This window comes from Calonectris borealis, chromosome 5, assembly GCF_964195595.1.
Source record: "Calonectris borealis chromosome 5, bCalBor7.hap1.2, whole genome shotgun sequence".
Lineage (NCBI taxonomy): Eukaryota > Metazoa > Chordata > Aves > Procellariiformes > Procellariidae > Calonectris > Calonectris borealis.
The window spans coordinates 19,223,744-19,245,267 of NC_134316.1; the positions used below are offsets into that span (position 1 = coordinate 19,223,744).

The window sequence follows — 21,524 nt, forward strand, 5'->3', positions numbered from 1 at the left end:
AAGTGACTGGTGATAGTATTGTTCCCCGAGAGTTTGAAGACCGTAATTCACAGGGTTTGGGGAATAAGATATATAGTTCTTAACAGTTATGAAACAATGATTGACTTGTCTCAGGCTGGTAATGATACGTTTGCCTGAATTTGACTTCTGAGTTTGTGATCTTGGCATTTCTGAAGACTAAAATGTGCTAGATCCAGGGGAATGCAGTGCGTGTAACAGCAATAATAGCATCAGTCCTATATTTTGAGTCTTCAAACCAGCAGACAGATAGTCATCCTTACAAACTCAGCTAAATACCTGTTGACCTCACTGACTTCTCCTTTCTGGGGATAAAGAGTGTTAATTGTATGAGTCTGCACTATAACCCAAGGATGTGGAGCAAGACATTTAAATTATTTAAATTCGTATTGTGTCTAATGTGGCAGATTACACTGCATCTCTGCAAAACCTGTTCTTTCTGTCAGTGGGCTGATCCTTATTTTAAGAAAAGTAACTAGCGATTTGTGAGATTTCTCTTCAATGTAGTCTTGGTCTTTTTACTACATTTTTCAGTGAAAAACCAGTCATGGCAGTTTTCTGAGGTATATAAGTTTGTGGAACTGGTGTGTCGTGTGTGTGTAATGTAAGTATTTGACAAAGGTACATGGTAGTTATTGAACTTGTTTCAGCTAGTATTTTTATTCCACCCAAATGTTGGAAATACATTTATTTTCTCAAAACATAGGGCATAATCAACGTACAGTGCAGATCTTCGTTATTCAGGCGCTGCCCTACCCTCCCCTGTTTAACTAAGGCGCGGGTGAGTACTGGGCTGGTGGGCCACGCTCAGGTCCGCCTTTCTATGGGATAAAAAGAGCGAAAGAGTGTACCAGGTAAATGCGGCCGCTGAGAAAGCGTGGTGTGAGGTATGTGGGTGGAGAAGACAGGAAGGAGAATGCCTTTGAATGGATCAAAACCCCTAGAGCGAGTGTGGATGGGTGGTTTCAAGTTGGGGGAAAGAGGCGATCGTTAACGCGCAGGAACTAATTTTGTGTCACATTTTGTGGAAGTGGAAAAGTGTGGCAGACAGGGCGATGGTGCATGTTCATCATTGGCCTGTGGAAGAATGCGATCCGATGAGTTTCCATTTTTTTTTTCTCCCATGTGTAATTGGGCAAATCGTTTTAAAGGAGCAGTTCCTCCCGGTGGCCGCAGGAGCCCGGCCGTACCGGCCCTGCTGCCCGCGGCACCTCCAGCAGCGCGGCGGCCTCCTTAGGCAGCCTCTCCCTCTCCTCTGGGTGCCGGGGCAGTCACAGCAGCGCCCTGGCCCGGGCAGGCCGGCAGGCGGGCGGGCGGGCGGGCAGGGCCGCCCCCGCAGCCGCGCAGCTCGGCCCACGCTCCCCGGGCGGGCTGCGGCCCGCCCCCGGCCCCGCCCCGTGCCGCGCTGCCCCGCCGCTGCCCGGCAGGTGGCGCCGCTGCCGCCGCTCTCCGCCAGCGCGGCGCGGGCCGCAGCCTTCGAGTTCCGCCGGCTCCAGCCGCCGCCGCTGCCGCCGCCCAGGCGCCCGGTGCCGCCGCCGTCCTTCCCCCGCCTCCTCCTTCCCTCCCGCTCCTGCCGCCCCGGCCCCTTCGCCCGCCGGGGCCCATCGGCCCGGCCATGGCCACCAAGAAGGCGGGCTCGCGGCTGGAGACGGAGATCGAGCGGTGCCGCTCGGAGTGCCAGTGGGAGCGGATCCCCGAGCTCGTCAAGCAGCTCTCGGCCAAGCTCATCGCTAACGGTGCGGGGCCGGGCGGCGCAGGGCGGGAGGCGGCAGGCCGCGGCGGAGGGCCCGCGGGAGGCAGGGGGCGGCCGGCGGGGCTCCCGGACGCCGGGCCCGGCAGGTGCAGTCGGGCGGGCCGGCGTGAGGGGCCCGCGGGCCGCCCCGCGGTGCCCGCGGGGAGGTGGCGGGGCGTGGGGGGCCGCTGGAGGGGCGGAGAGCGGGTCGGGGCGGCCCGCGGAGCAGGAGCCCCGCGGAGGGCGGCGGGGAGGCGGGCGCTACTGGGGGCTTGACCCCAGCGTGCGGGCGCCTCGGAAATCGCCCCGGGGCGGTGAGCTGGGGCGCTCACCCCCCGCCTGAGCACCCCTCTGAAGTCCGAGGGAGGCCGCGTTTCGTCTCGCCGGCAGCGGGGCCCTGTGGATTTACGTCGTGAACTGCTGAGCAGTCTGATGGCTTATCATGGGTGTTGCAGGCACACATGCTGACAGTGTGCATGAAGCCCTAAATGTCCTTCTGCCTTCTGTGCACAGCCGGAGTATCTGTACACAGCGTGTCATATAAAGGTTTCCGTCCTTTTACTTGAAAACATACTTCAGCAATATAGTTTATTTTCTTATAAAAAAAATGAATGGTTTGCTTTGTCCCTTATTTCTTATATCACAAACTTTAAATGTTTAGCTGAAGGAGGTGAAAAGAACTGCTTCGTTCTGAGGTATGGAGGTGCCTAATGAACAAGGGAGATGGAGGGAAGTTGTCTTTGGCATGGATGCCTTCATTCTGTGTGTGAGAAAAGACATGGGGATAGTGTCTACCTCTCTGGGCTCACTCATCTGCTTGAGGTGCACCTGGAGGTATTTTTAGATAGAAATCAAGTCTGCAGAGACAGAACTTGCGGTGAATTCAGAGGTCATAAGTTAACATAGAGAGAGGATGAGGCGTAAGGTTAGTGTCACCGGGAGTGTGTTGCGAAGGCAGTGATAGCTTTGCACGTTTAGGCAGAGAAGAAAACTGCATAATTCAGGTCTATAGAAATAAAAATAAAGGAGGAAAAGCTTGAATCAAAGTAAAGAGAAGAGAGAGAATTTAAGAATAGATGGATGGGTAGTAGATAACCTTACATGTGTTGGCCTTAAGAACAGCTGGGGGATGATCCTGAAACGCACTGGTATTATACTAACTAAAATTAAACACAAGTGAAAAGGTGGAAGGTATCTTTAGTTTAAGGACATGCTGCATTGAGGTATAGACTATGGACTAGTTAGAGAGCACTTCAAGCAAAGGCAAATGTTTTTTGGCTGTCTGGTTGAGAAGAATGATCCTTCATAGTTTTAAGGTGTACTAAGGTATTTCAGACAAGTAGGGAGAGCTAGGCAGATGTTATTGACAGTTTGACTTAAATTTCTCTGACCTGGGTACTTTTTACCTAAGTGAAGCATATTGGAGAAGATTATGCAGCCTGCATAACTTTACACTTCAGTAATTTTCCTACTATGGTATCTTCTAGATTCTGTACCGGTCAAAATACAAATTATTGGAGCACTTCCTGATCTTTAAAACATGGCAAAGTATCATATGTAGATTTTGTCTCTTTCTGACAGCACAGGAATGATTAAATCAAGTCCAAGTTCTAGCTAACTGAGAACATCAACAGTCAGTAAACTAAGTGATTGTAAGGGACTCTCCTTTTGTAGTGGAGTAAGATAGGAAGAGAGTAATTTATTTAATGAAATACATGCCCCTGCTGTTGAGAGTGTCTAAAACTGTAAGTTTGTGTTCTAGATCCTGGTGTACCTAACAGGTTGCAGGCTGAGGTTGTGAGCTAGTGAGACTATGAAGGAGAGGCAGTGCCTCTGTTCTACCAGTGAAGACAGATATGAACTGAAAGGCGCTCTGATGCGTATCCCTGTTTTAATTAATCTGAAGCAATTAATTTAAGAAAAAGTACTCAGAACTTCACTGCTTCCTTCTGTATTAATGTCTAGTTTTACAAATCAGCTAGGGAATGGATAACAAAAGATCTGTGTTTTGGCTGAATGTGGAACAATATGTCGTAGGAATGATCTAAAAGTGTGAGAGGAGGAAAAAGAAGGGAGAGGATCTTCATTCTGTCCATATATTGGTGTGTAGGGAATTGGCTCTGACTCTTGAATGCTGGAGCATTTTAACTGAGGACATCAGTATTGCTAGGAATAAAGTTTATTGCTCTTTGAACGCCGATGGGAAGGGATCCTTTGGGGAACCCCTCCTGTAATCTCTTCAATCTTGTACTGTTGCAAAATAATAGACTGTTACTTTACCAGGACTTAATTACACCTCCTGTTTGGAAATGGGGATTAGAGAATTTGACAGAAATTTTAATAGGGATTATTTTTTGGGCTGTCTTGCATTGATATAGTATTTCCTATTATGAAGTTCCCATCCCTTGAAGCTTGCAACCCAAATTAGATGAAGGAAGAAATAGCAATAACAGCTCCCAGGAAGAAGGTCTGTGTGGATGCATAAGGCAATAATATATACTTCTGGAGAAGCACAGCGCTTGAGAAGTGCAGTATTTTGAGTGGACTTGACTATTGTATTGTTTATTCTGTTTTGTTCTGCTGATGGATCCTATCTACTCCCTCACAGAATTAGGAGTCTGTATAAAACCTGACAGTGGATCAAATATGAATGACAGTTTACGTAGGATTTTGGATGCACAAAAATGGCACTTACTAGAACCAATTTCTGTATCTGATGGATTGTATTTGAAAGGCTTTGTGAGCTTACTGAGCTTTAAGATAAAGAGGGAAGAGAAATGTTAATGGATTGGTTACTGCCTTTGCTATTCTGTAAGTAATAGTCACAATTTGGATCATGGAAAATGCGTGCTCTGTGTCAAGCCTTTGTTTTTGACAAAGGATAGATAGATGAAAGAGGGGTCTTTAACTCAGAATTGTTAGGCACTTACATTTCTCTGCTTCACATCCAGGACTCGGCAGCAGTAATAAGATTCATGCCACGTAATGCAAATCTCCGTTTGAGCTCTTGCTTCATCAGCACTCCTGTAAAAGATTGGGTCAAAACTGTTTCGTGCAGGGGTGGTGGGTTAGGCTTGGCTAATAGCAAATGCCCACCCAGCTGCTCAGTCTCTCCCCTTCTTTAGTGGGGCAGAAAATAGGATGAGAAGACTCATAGCTTGAGATAAAGACAGGGAGATCACTTACTAATTACTGTTGCGGGCAAAACAGGCTTGACTTGAGGAAAATTAATTTAACTTTTTGCCAGTTAAAATAGATTCAGATAGTAAGAAACAGAAAGACAGACATGAAAGCAACACTTTTCCTCCCCCCTTTCCCTGGCTCAACTTCACTCCTGTGCACCAAACTCCTGTGCCCCTCCCTGCGTGGTGCGGGGGGCAGAGAGGTTACAGTCGGTGCGAGGTGGTTTCTTTCTGCTGCTCCTTCCTTCTCACGTTATTCCTCTGCTCTGACATGGGCTCCCTGCTGGCTGCAGTCCTTCAGGAAAAAAATCTGCTCAGGCACAAGCTCTCCATATCCACCAGGGCATATCCACCTGCTCCAGCTTGGGTCCTTCCCAGGCTGCGGTGGTGGATATCTGCTCCGGCACCTGGAGCACCTCCTTCCCCTCCTTCTCTGACCTTGGTGTTCCCTCTGCTGTTTCTCACTCCTCTCGTTCCCTCCTCCTCTCTGTGGCATTTTCTGCCCTTTCTTAAATATGCTTTCCCAGAGGTGTTGCCAGCTTCGCCAGGCTCAGCTGTGTCTTGCTGTGGGTCTGTTGGAGCCATCTGGGCCTGGGACAGGGCAGCCCCTGCCCTGTTCCCACAGGGGCCACCCCTGCAGCCCCCCCGCTGCCAGCACCTTGCTGTTTACACCCAGTACAGCAGGGTTTACAAAAACTGTAGCAGCTGGCATAGAAATCATCGTGCTACTCTGAGGTTCACGAAGATGTGGTCCTTGGCTAGTGTTCACATCTGAGTGTCACTTCTCAAATGGAACTGAGACAAACCCCAAGTTGCTAGAAGTAAAATCTTAAAGCAGTTTTCACTAATGAAGCTTTGTGAGTGTTGCCAGCTAGTTTAACTAACTGAAAAAGGTTCCTTCTAAGAAAATGATCTGAAGAAATTTTGATTCCGCTTGTTGAATTTTGTCTAATATTGAAAACGAACAGCATGGTAGTGAAGCATGGTCATAAGAGTTAGCAAAAGCTCCAAGTACAAAATTACTTGTTCACAGATTATTGGAAGAGGTAAGATAGTAAATGTTGAACATCTGAAATTAATGAGAATGTGTTTTAAAGTGCGCCCAGAATTGGGAAGCATTGGTTATAGGATTCTTTTGTATTTTAAGCCAGTCTGAATGGGCTACTTTATTTAATAAAGGCCTTAATCTGACAAAATCCTGTTTTGTCTTGGAAAACTTGCTTGGCATCAAAAACACAGTTCTGTGAATGAAATGCAACGTGCCATAAGAGGGAAATTTTCTCTAAGATCACAGTTTAGTGTAGCAGTCCCCAAAATAACTAATGATGACCACAACACTTTGATATTAATGATCACATATATTTGAAATCCCCATTATTTTTTTTTTCATGAAAAGCTTTTATTTTTTATCTGTAAAGTTGCCCTTCTGAAATATTGAAAAATAGGACTTATGAAATACCAGTGATGATTCTTTTTCAGTAAGTTTATCATAACATGTTGGTCTTACAGATAACTTGTGTATTTTATTGAAGCGTTCAGGTTTATGAGGATTGTGTTTTGCAACCTCTCTGCAACAGTTTTAATGAGAGTACTGTGTCATTCATAGCTTTGGGAATTGGGATTCTCAGGGTGCCTAGAATTTTGTGGTGTTTGAATGATAATTTTGGAAGCTAGCAATCACATTTCAAAGCCGATTGCAAGCCCATTATGAATTTTTGATGAAACAGTAGCATCTCGAAGGAAATGGCTACAGTGGACTTCAGTATGAAGGTTGTGTCTGCTCAGAGCGTTCTCAGGACATCAATGATCTAATGTTTTCTTTCCTTCCTTTGGAAACACAGTGAGGAAACCTTAGGTCAGTTCAGTGGCAAGCTGAATGGATAAAATAAAGGATCCATGAATTTCCACAGGTATTTCCGGCCATTTGTTGTTGCTGCAATCGGAACGTGACCTTGCTCAAGTTCAGTAAGATGTATGGCTCTGTCTGGAAAGGCACTGAGGAGGCGAATGCTTATAGTTCAAGTGAGGTAGAATGATGTAGTTCTGTAGAAACCTTAGCCGGTGTGAAATACTGCATTACTGTGGGGAGAGAATGCATGCCCTGGAAGTTCGTGGATCTATACGCTACCAAGTGCATTGTGACATTGCCATGAAAATAGAACATTACCTACAGGTATCAAGTTTGCTGATGGCAATACACCAGCCTTTTAATACACTGCTTTCTTACCAATTGAGTTTCTTACTACCATTACTATCCCATTTCCATTTGTTGTTGTTTTGTTTTGTGTGTGATCTTTGCTCTGACTATCTTTCCTCTCAACAGCTTGTTTCTATAGTTTCTTATTATATCTTTCCTCACATTTAGTCTTGCAGAATAAGGGAGCAGAGAGGAGTTAGGAGCAGAGTAGCAAAACCAAAGGATCAGGAAGTATTTTACATGTCTATTTTTTTGTTTGTCACTTTTTATGCTGCTTCTTTATCTGGATATAAGTAGGATGTAAAAATAGAAACATCTTATCAGTTTTCATTTATTTTGCTCCCTTGTGAAATACAAGACCTCAGATGTATGGTTAAAGCTTATCCTCAAAGTAAACCAGGGATTTCTAAACCTCTTAGGACTCATGCCCTACTTAGGAGGTGTTTATCAAATTTGTTTGGTTTTTATACATACAGCTTGTAATGCAATTTATATATGCAAAGTTTTCCAAAGAGATCTTCATTTCTAGCAGAAAAGTGTGCAGACCATGATGTGACATGCCTTTTTGCGTTTCCACAAAAGTGGAAATGAAGCTTTTTCTTCATTTGTTACCTTTTTTGTTTCCCTTCTGTTGCGTTCACTATCATATTTACAGAACAAGCTTACCAAGGACACACATTTTTCTGAATGAAGACCAAAGATGGTAACAGTACTAAGATGTGTTGTCTTATTTTGTTTCTTCAGATAGCCAGGGGTGTTAAAACAGTGTAAGCAATAATGTAGATCTGCTGCTTGTATTCCAACTGACTTGTCATCTGGAAGAGAAAATGCTAGCGTAGTCAGTATGATTTCACAAGTAACCAAGCTGGTCTAACACCTTGCTGCTGTTCCATGGAGGAGTTCGTTCTTTCTACCTTTACTCAAGCTGCTCCTTCCCTATGCAGTTTCTCCCGGTTACATGTTCCTGGCCTCTCCCTTGTGTTGATGAACACCAGAGGTGGGACTTACTGTGCTGGGCCAGCAGAAAACTCTATGCTCTTCTTTCTGGGGTTAGTTTCTGCTGGCTTACTGAGCTGATTTGCCTCCTGCAGAGGTCTGAAGATCAGTATAACAGCTGGTGGAAAATGAACAGTGGTAGCAGCCAGTGAAGGGCAAAGGCGAGGGGAAGTTTCTTATTCTCCCACTGTGAAGAAGCATGTAATCGCTTTGAGTGGCATGAACTAAGTACTTCTGAGTATTTGGAGCTTATAGCTGCTTGCATTTATAATGATACTTCTGTATATTATGACTCTAATTATTTTAGAAATTAGACATCTCATATTAATGTTGGGTTGATTGCACTCTGTTGCTTTGTTGAAAATTGTAGAATCATAGAATCGTTTAGGTTGGAAAAGACCTTTAGGATCATTGAGTCCAACCGTAAACCTAACGCTGGCAAGTCCACCACTAAACCATGTCCCTAAGTGCCATATCTACACATCTCTTAAATACCTCCAGGGATGGTGACTCAACCACTTCTCTGGGCAGCCCGTTCCAACGCTTGACAACCCTTTCAGTGAAGATATATGAAGAAATGGTAGCCTGACTTATCAGTGTATATATACTGGTATATGTCTGTATTATAGCTGCTCTAGGTTCCTTTAACCTAACTTCAGGGGTTAAAGGTTAGCATTAACTTTTCTATAGGGAAGTAAGTTCATTAGCATAAACTCAGAATCATTGATACCACTTTTGTTTGAATTTGATTTGTATGGTAGTAAAGAAGGGGGCAGAAGGTCCTTAACCATGTCAAATGTGGGCCATTCTCCTCCTCTGCCAAATCTGGGCCATTCCCCCTCCCTGCAAATCCATCTTGTAAATAATCAGATTTTAGAATTTGATGGTTAAATTCTCTGCAGTTTTCTCTGCACTGAACACGATTTAATTGGTGATCTGATAAGACGCGACTGAAGACAACAACTTTGTAAAAAGCAAAGTGGCAGGATGTTCAGATAAATTGGAGGGAGAGATGTCTGACTAATAGTGCTATGTTTCTTGGTAGCAAGACCTTTAATCATTGGAGAGCATTTGATCTCTGCTCCAGGCTCTGAAGGAATCTGGGCATTTCCCTGGTGTCAGCCTATGTGTGGCAGAATGCATAGTGGCAGTTATTAGTAAGCTGCTGTGGTCAGAGATGTTATCAGTTGCTCTGTTGCTTCAGGAGATGTTGCATGAGTTTCTGCAAGTTCCCACCCCACTGATGATCTGTGTGTGATTGGTGTGATTCCTCTCAAAATGTGTATGCATAAACAGAAATCCTTTACTATAATCTCATGTTATCTTTAAGAGAAGAGAATGCATGAAACATGGTGAGCTTTTTTAATGTAGTTGTAATTTTAAATCTCCTTTTTAAAGATTTTGCTACAGTTTTATAGTGCGTATGCTGTTTTTTTTCCAATAGGATCTTGGTTCATTCAGTTCACAGAATAGACCGGCCTCTGGAGGTAGAGCCATAAATCTTAAGGCCAGAATCAAATACTTCGTCATATCATTCATTCTGTCTTTAGAATTATCTTGATCACTGCCTGTGGAATTATCACATGAGAAATCTGTAAAATCTTTAATATTGTAGTAGGAAGAAAGCTGTACTTAAGCACTTTGTTACTAAGCTTGTCACCCGTATTAGTATTCTGTAGAGATGGCAATGATTAATAAACAGCTCGAGTTTTGATACAGCTGCTCTACAGCTGATGTTTCTGATGTGTAACATGTAAAGGGCGATAAAGCAAAGGAAGGACTTTGAAATGTGTGCTTGTATTGTCTGGAAAAGAGGAGAGGATCAGGATCTGACCCTAGCAGATACTTAGGAGTTGTTTTTTTGATAGTGAAAGTAGATCCTGTTTAAGCTGTACTGAAAGAAAGGAAGAAATAAAAGAGGACTTATGTGTTACAGTATTTGGCATATGCTGCTCTTCCACTGCTAAGTTCCCTGTTTAATCTGAAATTGTGTATTGTTGTTCTGTTTTGGTTACTTCCTTGGCTGTATGAATTAGAGCTTCCCCTTCATTAGAATAAAGGAGTAGTCTTTGCAGCCTTGAGCTTGTTAGGTGCTGGAGCCCTGGTGCAGACAGCTCCTTGGGGAACTGACACCTATTATCTAGTTATGCATCGTCCCCGAGGTGGAGAGTGTTGCCAGGTTTCACAGAAGACTTATCCTTCCTTGTCCCAAAAGGAGGTGTAGACTGCTGCTTTCACAAAAAGTTGGTGGGAAATCACTTTTGGCTCTAGCCAGATCCTGAATGCAGCTCACCTGAGCCCAGTAACTTGTTTTATCTCCATAAAACTTTCGGAAAGGCAATGAAGATATGAAAACACCAACAGCTTCTGGGCCCTCCCCTATTTTTTCTGCAGTTAATTATGTGAACGAGTTGTTGCTTATCTTTCAAGTGTGCTTTATTTCAAATTCAGGTTTGTCTGGGCTCAGCTTCCAGGCACACTTCTGTTTTTTCTTTTTACCATTTAATTACAGTTAATTACTCTTTAGCTTAATGGGGAGAAAATGTTGTGCATTAATCAAAGCTCTAATGGGATTGCTTTAGAGCTGGGTTTAAGGAGGGGCAGAAGTAGGGGTGCTTCTAGAACAGCTGATAGAATTTGAAAAACAAAAAACAACAAACACCCCTCCCCCCCCCAAACCAACAAAATTGCTAAAAGATGCTTTCTGTCTTAAAACTAGTGGTTATGTATCTGAGACAATCATCTCTGAGAGTGACAGGTGTAGGCTACTGCCTTTCAAGAATTTACTTGAGGTTTCCCAGGTGAAGCTAGTTGGGGGGGGGAAAGGATGAGAAGAGGCTGGTTTTTGTGAGTGACTGGCTTTTGGAAATGGTAGAGAACTGCAAGATCTCCTCTTCTGGGGAACAGAGGCTCATCTGTGTGCTTTCACCTGAGCTTTGGGTCATCCCATAGATGAAAAATGTCCCTCTTCTGACCTGACAGTTAATCAGTCATTAATACAGAGAGATGTCCAGGGAGTGAAGGTGCGAACCAAAATCTCTAGATGGTGAGGTTTAGGAGTGAGGAAGTGTTCCTGATGTATAAGAAGTTGGGCAGAGTCAGGATCTCTTCAATCTCTTATTTCTTCTTTTTTGTCAGTCATTTTCTTTACCTTTTTGGGAGAACAAAAGTTGGATTCCATTGTCATCATCTGTCAAATTTGCACTGTGCTGCAATGTAGCTGTTTGGTGGAGCATGGACAAGAGCCACTGTCTCCATAACATGGTTTGGTTTTGCCTTCCATCTAAATAGTCTCTAGTCTTCTTGTTGTTGTTGTTGTTAGTAGCGAGGGGAGAACTGGTTTGTCTTTTGAGGAACAAATCATGGCAAGAAGCAAGATTGAAAAGAATTCCTAGCTATCACAGCATGTGCTTTTCCTGTTCTCCAAGTCACTTTTTGATCTTCTTTGTAACCTAAACAAAACATGAATGGAAAGAAGCTGAATTTTGATCATTCTCCCTCAGTGTGGTTACTAGAACTGTTCCCAGTTAAACACCCAAGGATGGTGGTGATCCTGTTTCCCACACTTTGTGCTTCCCAATCTTGGGTATGACCCACATTCGTATTTCTTGGTTTTACATTGCGTTTGACTGAATGGGCTAAGTTTAATTCAAATGTAAACTTATCAATAATCTAGATGATACATTGTGGCTGTCCTGGCTTGATTATTTACTATTCTGATGGTCTTAACATTTCACAGAATTTGGGAGCTTGCATATTTTAAAAAGAAAAAACAATCCATAAAAATAATATAATTTGAAACAATTGCTGCAGTTTTCTGTTCTTCTTAATATGTGCCCTCATAAAATAAATTTCTGTAGTAGTGGTACTTTGGAAGTAAATTTGCATATGCATAAATAGTGTGGGAAGCCTATAATATTTTTCTTTAAAGCAAGTTTTGGCTGTCAAGCAGGAAGATTGTCTAGATTCTGCATAGATGCACAGTAAAAGGGTGCCATGCCCTCTGCATACTTAAGAGGCAGAGAAGTGAATGACCGTGTATAATTAAAGGTGTTAATAAGTAGAATTAAGTTTCTTTGAGCAGCTGACTCTGTATTTTCTGCTTCTGGTTTTACATGTGTATCATCTGCATCAGTCTGCAGCCTTTCTGCCAGTAGTGCCTGTTGGTCTGCACATGTTCTCTAGCTATTCTTCTACTGTTCCCAGAGACCTGACTGGGCAAGATCCTGGGCAATCTGCTGTAGTTGATCTTGCTTGGAGCAGGGGTGTTGGACTAGACGATCTCCAGAGGTCCCTTCCAACCTCAGCCATCCTGTGATGCTGTGAATTCTTGCTACTTAGTAGTCAGTGATGGAATCCTAAGTGACACCTGTGTATCCATATATTGTTTTTCTTTTCTCTTTAATGTAAACCTTGTATAAATCTAAGATTAGTTTTAGCATTCATTTTAATTCAAGTAAGTTCTGGGCAGAGTTACTTGCATGAGTACTTGGAGACTTCTGCTAATATTCCTCTTCAGGTACAGCCAATGCTTTTAATGCCTGTTACATGCATCATGAACAAAGCAAATGTCTTTAAGTGGCTGTTTCTGCCAGATGAATATAAAATCAGCTCTGAATCCAGGATTTCCAGATCCTCCTCTGGAAGAAAGCTCCTTTTCAAAATGACCTTCTTAATAAATGTTCTGTGGGATGCTATACAATTTTTCTCCTCTTCAGCTGTTTTTACAGAAACTTTACTCTGAAATTTCAGATGTTTTAGGAAGTCTGAGGAAAAATCCTCTCAAAATAATGTAGCATGCAGCCTTACAGGTACTCTGAGCCTTCAGTTTTACCTTTAGAGAGAATAAGAGTTTTAGGGATTAAGTAGGAGGAGTTTCCTTTCTCACTCCCAAGCTAGTTTCCCTCTGGGAAGATTTGAAGCACCAGAACAGAGATTACAAGACAAGTCTTGACTTGTTGGAATCCTGCATGTCAACTTACGGACCCATTGGGATACTCATACTTGTCCTCTTTACTCCTTGACCCTTTCCTCCCCTGCTTTTAATTTTTTTTTTTATTTTTAGTCCTGAGTTAAGACTTGAGTTTTTTATTTCTTTCTCCCTCTGGAATCCAGAACAGGGCAGGTGAAGCAGCAGCGTCTTCTGTTTTTACAACTCCATGGTTCATCTAATTGATCTCACCTCATGCAGTATCTTCATTTGGAGCTAATGATAACCATCATTTTTTGACTTCAGTGCATTTGGACAATTGTGATTTTTAAGAGTCTGAAATGTGTTACCTGAAATACTGAAGACTTTGGTGGGGAGTGGGTGAAGTGATACGGCATGCTTCTAGATTTGTTATCTACTTGCTTACAAGGAAAGATGGAAGTTTGTTTGGCCAGTCACCTCAGATTCTGTAGCTAGCTTGCACTCTATTTCCTATTCCTAAATACTTTCTATTCAAATTCAGATCCCCAGGGCTTGAGTCTGAGGTTGAGCCTCTTTGCTTAAGTCTTTGTGGTAGGAGATTTTATTCTAATTCTGCACATTTTTCTTGCAGCTGTGTAATTCAGAAAAGAGTGAAACGAAATACTAAAAATACTTCTTTTAATCTATGCCATTTGGCATGTAAGGAAGAAAACACTGGTTTTCCCCTTACTCTTTCTGCCTTTAGATGTTGAGCTGTCAAGGCTCCATAATGTGTAACTATCTTTGTTAGCACAGGATCATGGGTATTCTTGCCAGCGTACGACAGCAGTATGACATGGATGTTTCATTGCAGAGGAACATCTTGTGCATGGAGCCTTGATACCAGGAGCAGGGTTGTTGATAGTTGTTACCACAGAGGTGATAGCAACTATGTTATCTGTGGGAGGCGTGTTTGCATTGTACCTTTCATGTATTTCCTTGTGATATTAAAAATACAACTGAAATAATTTTCAGGCCTTTTTAAAAAAATATTACATATTCTGCAATAATATTAGGAACACTTGAGAAACCACATAGATAGTAGTTGTGGCCTAGATAACCTTCAGTGTTTTGCTTTGGTTTTTATCCAAGACTGTTGAACCACCACAGGAAAAGTAATACTTTAATGAAGCAGCTATTTGGTACCCCACAGAACAACAGGTAGCAGGTTCATTAGTTCTGTTGAGAACACTTAATCATTTGCTATGAATGTATTTTGGTGTACTCTGGAATTGAATGAACTTTTAAAGTCACCTCTTGGAGAGGGATTCTGCAGACAAGAGACAGAGCTCCTAATCTGTATTCAGTTAGGGCTTTTTTTTTTTTCCTTGAGCTGTGTGTACTGTTGCCCTTTTTTTCCTTTTTCTCCCCGTCTCTCTAAACTTACTTATAGAAAGGAATTTAGAGCTAGATATTCCTCTCACCTAGCCTGCTCACAGCCCCTGGGTTCTTCAACAAATGCCTGGAGGTTGAGGTAGGATTCATCAGAAAACTGATTATTTTGTATTTTAGCATGTGATTCAGTGGATGATTCAAGATGGACCATGGTTTTAAGCTAATAGTAATAAGTATTCTTCATCATTCTTGACCCAGGATAAATGAAGATTAATCCTCTGTTTTAATTCTCTGTTTTTTTGAGAGTAACTGTTTCAGATCCCGATAGTGTTGTAACAATTTTGCTTCAAAAAGCAGATGTTAAAAATCAAGTAGCAAAGCAGCTGTCATTATGGTATTTTTAGACACTATTTTACAAAGACATGTCATCATGTGTGGTTTTTCCCCCACCTCGTATTTATGCCAGCCTTTATTCTCATTTTGAAGACGGTTAGGGCTGATCCATCTTGCAAAGAGCGATAGCCATGTCTGCACAAGGTTCTCAAGCCATTTTGTATGAGTGTATCTAAGCTTTCTCGAAGCTGAAAGAAAACAGCTTGCATGTGTAGAAGGTCTGGGTTTTTGCTTTTGCTTTCGGTGCTAACAGAAATTGATATTTCACTTAAAGCATCCTTTAGTTTGTCTTCCAGTTCCAAGATGCTCAGACTTGTCTTTGATTATAGGCAGAGGACATCCTGTTAGGCAAGTGATACTGTGCCTGTTAGCCACAGTGATACTGTGATGTTGCAGAAGCAGATGGGCAAGCTAGGCTGTCCTCCAGTTGGGAAATGGTTCTGCAATGCACTTGTGATGTAAGTCATCAAATATCCCCTAACTCTACTAAGTAATTGTTGTTGATGAACTCTTCAGCGGACGAATGGATGAATAAAAGGGAGTCTTTCCTTTGATCAAGAATTTTATATTGATCCATAACTATCTCAATTTTCTAAAAGTGGGAAACTGGTTTTCATGGTATTGAAACTGTTTACTAACAGTTTCTTTTTCTTCTGAAACATCTGTTTAGACTGGCTGAAAGACTGCTAGACTTCATGGTATCTAAAAACTTTACACAGTTTAATTCTGTCTTTATAAGTGTCTCATAGAAGAGTGTAATCTAGATCAGTCATACTGTGCTGGAAGAAAAAGAAAAGCAATTTCTTCTCAAACATTACTTACGTTATTTCAGGATGTCTTAAGGGATAGCTAAAACTGATTAAAAACTCTGCTAGAGCTATGGTTTCATAAATGGTTTCTTTCAGAAATGCCCACATAATTGGAATTTTGTTATAAGCACCATAGACGCTCGATCTTACTGGCACAGAATGGCTGACATGCCTCGAGCCAATGCTTTGTTAATAAAGCACACTCTCAGTCATAATTTGATTCAAAAATTTGTTGCCAATGTCTGGCTCTGACCGACTGCCCTAGCAGATGAATGACTCAGTAAATAAGAAAATCCTGCTTTGCAGCAACTTTTATGCTTTGCATTCTGTGACCTGTTGTCTTCCAATGTTAGTCACCAGCAGCTGAGTGAGTGCAGCACTTCTGTGATGAAAGCCAGTCTGACGGTAGCTGTTTCTCTTATAGTGCTGTGTCTCATGATATATAGCAATGGTATAGGAAAAGGGTGAGTTGTGCTGCGTATGGGTGACCTAGAAGAATAGCTTTTGTTTTGATGGATCTGTGTGTAAGTGCAGCTGTTGTTTTCTCCTCTCCCACTTTTACTCTGAAGGAGAGTATGTTGCTGCACTGTGACTGTCACTAGCTAGTATGGATCATTAGTTTCTCTAACTTACATTAATGATGGGAACAAAATATTTGGGTGCTATAGACTACTTTGATTCTCATCTTAAGGTGTCTGATAGTTTCAGAGTATGCGCCAGCATGGACTTAAGGTTTTGCTCTTGTTTGTGTCCTGTCTTTAGAGACAATATAATATTTTTTCAAGTCATTGTCAGAGAGAAGAAACTTACCTTAGAGTGAAGGGGGGAGGATGGGGGAGGGGGGAGAGAGAGAGAGACTAAATTAAATTTTCCAGAGGTGGCTTCTTGTTTCTCTCCTCTTATTTCCCTCTGTGTGTAAGAGAGGAATGATCTTACAAACTTTCTGCAGAGAGCTAGATCGGTGTTTATGCCTGTCTTGTTCTACTGTGGCCCCACAAATGGGTGACAGCTGGAGCTTCTAGAGCTGGTCGTCTTCTTTCATGGTGCAGCTGTTGAGCAACTGGAGTATGGAGGGGAGTATGGCTATACTCTGCTCTTGCATGTGCCAGTGCTTTGGTTACAGGCAAAATGATTATTTTCCCCTTTAGTAATAGGGACGGTTTCAGCACTTTGTTTTAAGAATCCTCATGCCTCAGGGAATGCATTTTCACACCTAACAGTGCAAGGTTTATTTTCTTTTTCCTTAGTGTCTAACCTGTTCTTCAAGATATCCGCTAATCTATTGTAACCATCCAAACTAGTTGTTTCACATGCTTCCATGACAATTTTGCAGTTTATATAAACAAAACATCTCTGACAGCTGGTGCACAGTCTAGCTGTGGTTTTTGCCTGTCTCTCCATAAAGATAGATCTACTGTATTTAAGTTAATTAAAGAAATGCTTGTTACAGGAGTGTGGGTCAGAAGAATTTTTGAGACCTACTTAAAGGAGATGCATATGAGAGGGAAGGCGTATGTGATACTTTCGTCTTTGGCACGTTTGAAGTTCTGCTGTTTGAAGTGTTGAAGAATGTCAATGATAGACCTCACTCTTTTCATTGCAAACAGCCTTGACGATATTTCAGCTCCTGAACTAAAGCACTGGTTTTACAGCGTCATTTGGATTTCTTGCTATGTTTGACGTTCATGTTTCCTCAAGCTTCTCTGGAAATGAAGTTTTCTCAGTGAAACGTTAAACTGAATAAAAGGAAAGCGGAATGTTGCTTGTTAAATGAAATACTTCAGGTTTGATGAGCACAGATCAGGGAGGAATTATCTGCTTGCACATCCCTTAAAACTTAGAGTAAACAGTTTAACATATTTTTACCCATTTTTAAGTCACTACTTAGCTTTAAAAATACAATTAGTAAAATTAATCTTCATTTTTCTTCTCCCAAGTAGGACATTACTATGCTGACCTCGGGTATTATTTTCAAGGCCCACTCTTTTTTTAATCACCTTTTTAAAGAGGCTCATAAACAAAAATTGTGTACTTGGAACACTCTCTGGAGTCTTCTGTATATAATTAGTAAAATGTCTGTGCTGAAAGGACCCTTCAGTGACCTATTCTTTGCAAGGCAAATAATTACATCCTGTGAACATGTTCTGAAGCTTACAGTTTTGTAAGTTTGGAGCGGGCCTCTGATCTCAGACTCTTTCACACAGCACATGTTAAACTCCTTATGCCAAAGACTAACCTGCCTTGCATTGGTGTACAAAACCAGCTGTCTTTTCTGAGCATGCAGTTTACACTCTTTGATTTTCAGAGAGATGGAACAGAGAGTTGCAGAAAGTGCAATCCTACAGAGTGCTATGCTAAAGTTATCTTTGAGCAGGGTAATGTTGGTCATAATATCTGACTTTACTATTTGTTTATAATAATACTGTGGCTACGCTAATGAAATGTAGAATTTAGAATAAGGCTCTAACAAAGGGGATTTGGTCCGAAATACCAGGTTTAGATTTGGTCAGTTTAATGTCTTGTTTAGTTTGCAGCTTGAAACTGAAGCTACACAAGCTGTTGATTTTTATCAATTATGTTTCTGTTTGAAGGAAAAGAAAGAACATGCAGAAAATAAACTATAGCAAAATAGATGCTGAGTATCTTTAAAAATAAAAAAAATCTCAATTTGGCATATTGCTTCTCTTGGAAAATTTGCTTTCTTGCAGCAAGTGACAATTGTCTGTACCATTTGTGCTTTTTAGTGTATGTATCAGTGCTTGCAGAAAATCTGTTGATATTGATGGAAAATTACTCCATTTGATGGAAAAGTCTCGTGAAGTGAAGCATTATGCCCTGACAGAGGACGACAGTGTTGGGCAAAGGGGGCACAATCAAGTCTCTGATACGCAGGTGGGTTGTGTCAGAGTGCCGAAAGAGCTGGCCAATGTCATTGCAAGGACCAATGTCATTTTTTTAAGGGTCCTGGTGATTGAGGGTGATTCCTGGTGACTGGAAAAAGGCAAATATGGCCATTTGCAAGAAGGTCAAGAAGCAGGTTGTTCAGCCTAACCTCAAGCCCTGGAAAGATTAGGAAGCATGTCCTACAGACAGGTTGGAAGGATGAGGAGGTGATTGGGAGCAACATGGGATTATCAAGGACTAACCAACCAGATAGCTTTTGATGATAAGTGACTGACTGTATGGATAAAGTGGGGACAGTGGATATTAGAATCATAGAATCATTAAGGTTGGAAAAGACCTTGTTACTTGGGAGAAGAGACCAACACCCACCTCGCTACAACCTCCTTTCAGGTAGTTGTAGAGAGCGATGAGGTCTCCCCTCAGCCTCCTCTTCTCCAGACTAAAAAACCCCAGTTCCCTCAGCCGCTCCTCATCAGACTTGTGCTCCAGGCCCTTCACCAGCTTCGTTGCCCTTCTCTGGACACGCTCCAGCACCTCCATGTCCTTCTTGTAGTGAGGGGCCCAAAACTGAACACAGTATTCGAGGTGCGGCCTCACCAGTGCCGAGTACAGGGGCACGATCACCTCCCTGCTCCTGCTGGCCACACTATTTCTGATACAGGCCAGGATGCCGTTGGCCTTCTTGGCCACCTGGGCACACTGCCGGCTCATGTTCAGCCGGCTGTCAACCAGCACCCCCACGTCCTTTTCCTCTGGGCAGTTTTCCAGCCACTCTTCCCTAAGGCTGTAGCATTGCATGGGGTTGTTGTGGCAGGACCTGGCACTTGGCCTTGTTGAACCTCATACAGTTGGCCTCGGCCCATCGATCCAGTCTGTCCAGGTCCTCTGCAGAGCAGATCAACACTCCTGCCCAGCTTGGTGTCATCTGCAAACTTACTGAGGGAGCACTCGATCCCCTCATCCAGATCATTGATGAAGGTATTGAACAAGACCGGCCCCAGTACTGAGCCCTGGGGAACACCGCTCGTGACCGGCCGCCAACTGGATTTAACTCCGTTGACCACAACTCTCTGGGCTCGGCCGTCCAGCCAGTTTTTTACCCAGCAAAGAGTGTACCTGTCTAGGCTGTGAGCTGTCAGCTTCTCTAGTAGAATGCTGTGGGAGACAGTGTCAAAGGCCTTACTGAAGTCCAGGTAGACCACATCCACAGCCTTTCCCCCACCCACTAGGCAGGTCACCTGGTTATAGAAGGAGATCAGGTTGGTCAAGCAGGACCTGCCTTCCATGAACCTGTGCTGGCTGGGCCTGATTGGACAACCAATCCCCTGGTTGTCCCGGACATGGCTCGTGAGCACCCTCAAAACGAACCGCTCCATGATCTTCCCCGGCACCGAGGTCAGGCTGACCGGCCTGTAGTTCCCCGGATCCTCCTTCCGGCCCTTCTTGTAGATGGGCATCACATTGGCAAGCCTCCAGGCGTCCGGGACCTCCCCCGTTAACCAGGACTGCTGGTAAATGATGGAGAGTGGCTCGGCAAGCTCCTCCGCCAGCTCCCTCAGTACCCTCAGGTGGATCCCATCCGGCCCCATAGACTTGTGAATGTCCAGGTGGCGTAGCAGGTCGTTAACTGCTTCCTCTTGGATTATGGGGGGTTTATCCTGCTCGCCGTCCCTGTCTTCCAGCTCAGGGGGCTGAGTACCCTGAGGATAACTGCTCTGACTATTAAAGACTGAGGCAAAGGTGGTATATTGTTGGCTTCAACTTTGTCTAGTCTTTGCACACAGTTCCCTATAGTTTATCTTGTAGCTCAATTGAAAACACAGGTGGTAGGTGGAAAACTGGCTGGGCTCAGCGGTTTGATCACAGGTCAAAAACAAAAAAAAAATCCTATCTGTGACGTATTAGAAGTGGGGCCTCTCATGGGTTGGTACTGCAGTCAATACTGTAGTATTTTTCTTGGTGATGTAGACACTGAGAATGCACCCTCAATGGTTTTGTGGGTGATAGAAAACTGAAGGGGAGTATATGACTGCTGTTTAGAGGGATCTCAACAGGCTGGAGAAATGGTCTAATGGCAAAACTCATCAAGTTCAGCAAATGCAAATGCCACGGTCCTGTACTTGAGAAGGAATAACTGTAACAATATAGCCTGGGGATCCACTGGCTAAAAAGCAGCTTTGCAGAAAAGGATCTGGAGGTCCTGGTGAACGACAAAGGGATCGTGAGTTGGCAGCAAACCCTTGCAGCAATGAGGACTGACTGCACGCTGCGCTGTGTTAGTAAGAATGTAGGTAGCGGTTTGAGAGACATTATTATTCCCTACTGTTTGTCACTTGAGACCACATCGGGAATCTTGTATCTAGGTTTGGGCTCCCTGGCATGAGAAAGACATTGGTATAGTAGAGTTATCCCTATGGAGGACCACCAAGATGATAAGGGGGCGAAAGCACGTGACCTAAGAGAACCAGCTGAGCGCGCTGCATTTGTTAGATCTTAGAGAGGGAAGACTAAGAGGGAATCCTACTGCTGCCATCTTTCACCCCCCTCTTAAGTACGGAGGTGGCCTCTTCTCAGAAATGCACAGTGAAAGTATCAGAAGCAATGGTCAAAAATTGCAACACGGGAAATGTTGAATGGATAGCAAGGAAAAAAATTCCACAATGAGAACAGCCAAATGTTGGAAAAGGTTGTCCAGAGGGGTTTGTAATCTGTGGAAATGCTCAAAACATCATGGGTATGATCCTGAATTGGCTGTCCTAATGTTGAAGTATGTTTCTTATTTCTTTTTCTTCACTTAGTACATTGAAATACCTTTTTATTTTTCATTTTTGCTGAACGAAATCTTTTCTTTTTTATTTTTGCTGAGACTTCAATGAAAGAGTAGCAAAGTTAGTGTAAATTGTTTCAAAAATTCCTGGAATTATACTGATAACATTGTGAATGTGTGAGAACAAACTGGGTCCTTCTCTACTTCTATTTCCTCAGAGGATTTAACATTTCAGGTATA

At 43.0% G+C, this 21,524-nt stretch overlaps 1 protein-coding gene across 7 annotated transcripts in view; it reads left to right on the top strand.

The window, feature by feature from the left end:
- Positions 1 to 1,483: 1,483 nt before the first annotated feature.
- The window catches only part of TTC7B (tetratricopeptide repeat domain 7B), a 149,613-nt gene continuing 129,572 nt past the window's right edge, over positions 1,484 to 21,524 (top strand). For 5 of the 7 annotated variants that reach the window (XM_075151288.1, XM_075151274.1, XM_075151281.1 and 2 more), the window contains exon 1: positions 1,488 to 1,754. In XM_075151288.1, coding sequence (XP_075007389.1) covers positions 1,634 to 1,754 — 121 coding nt within the window. In that variant the 5' untranslated portion in view covers positions 1,488 to 1,633. Of the gene's footprint in view, positions 1,755 to 21,524 lie in introns of all 7 variants that reach the window. The other 2 variants (XM_075151276.1, XM_075151275.1) reach the window with 2 other exon arrangements.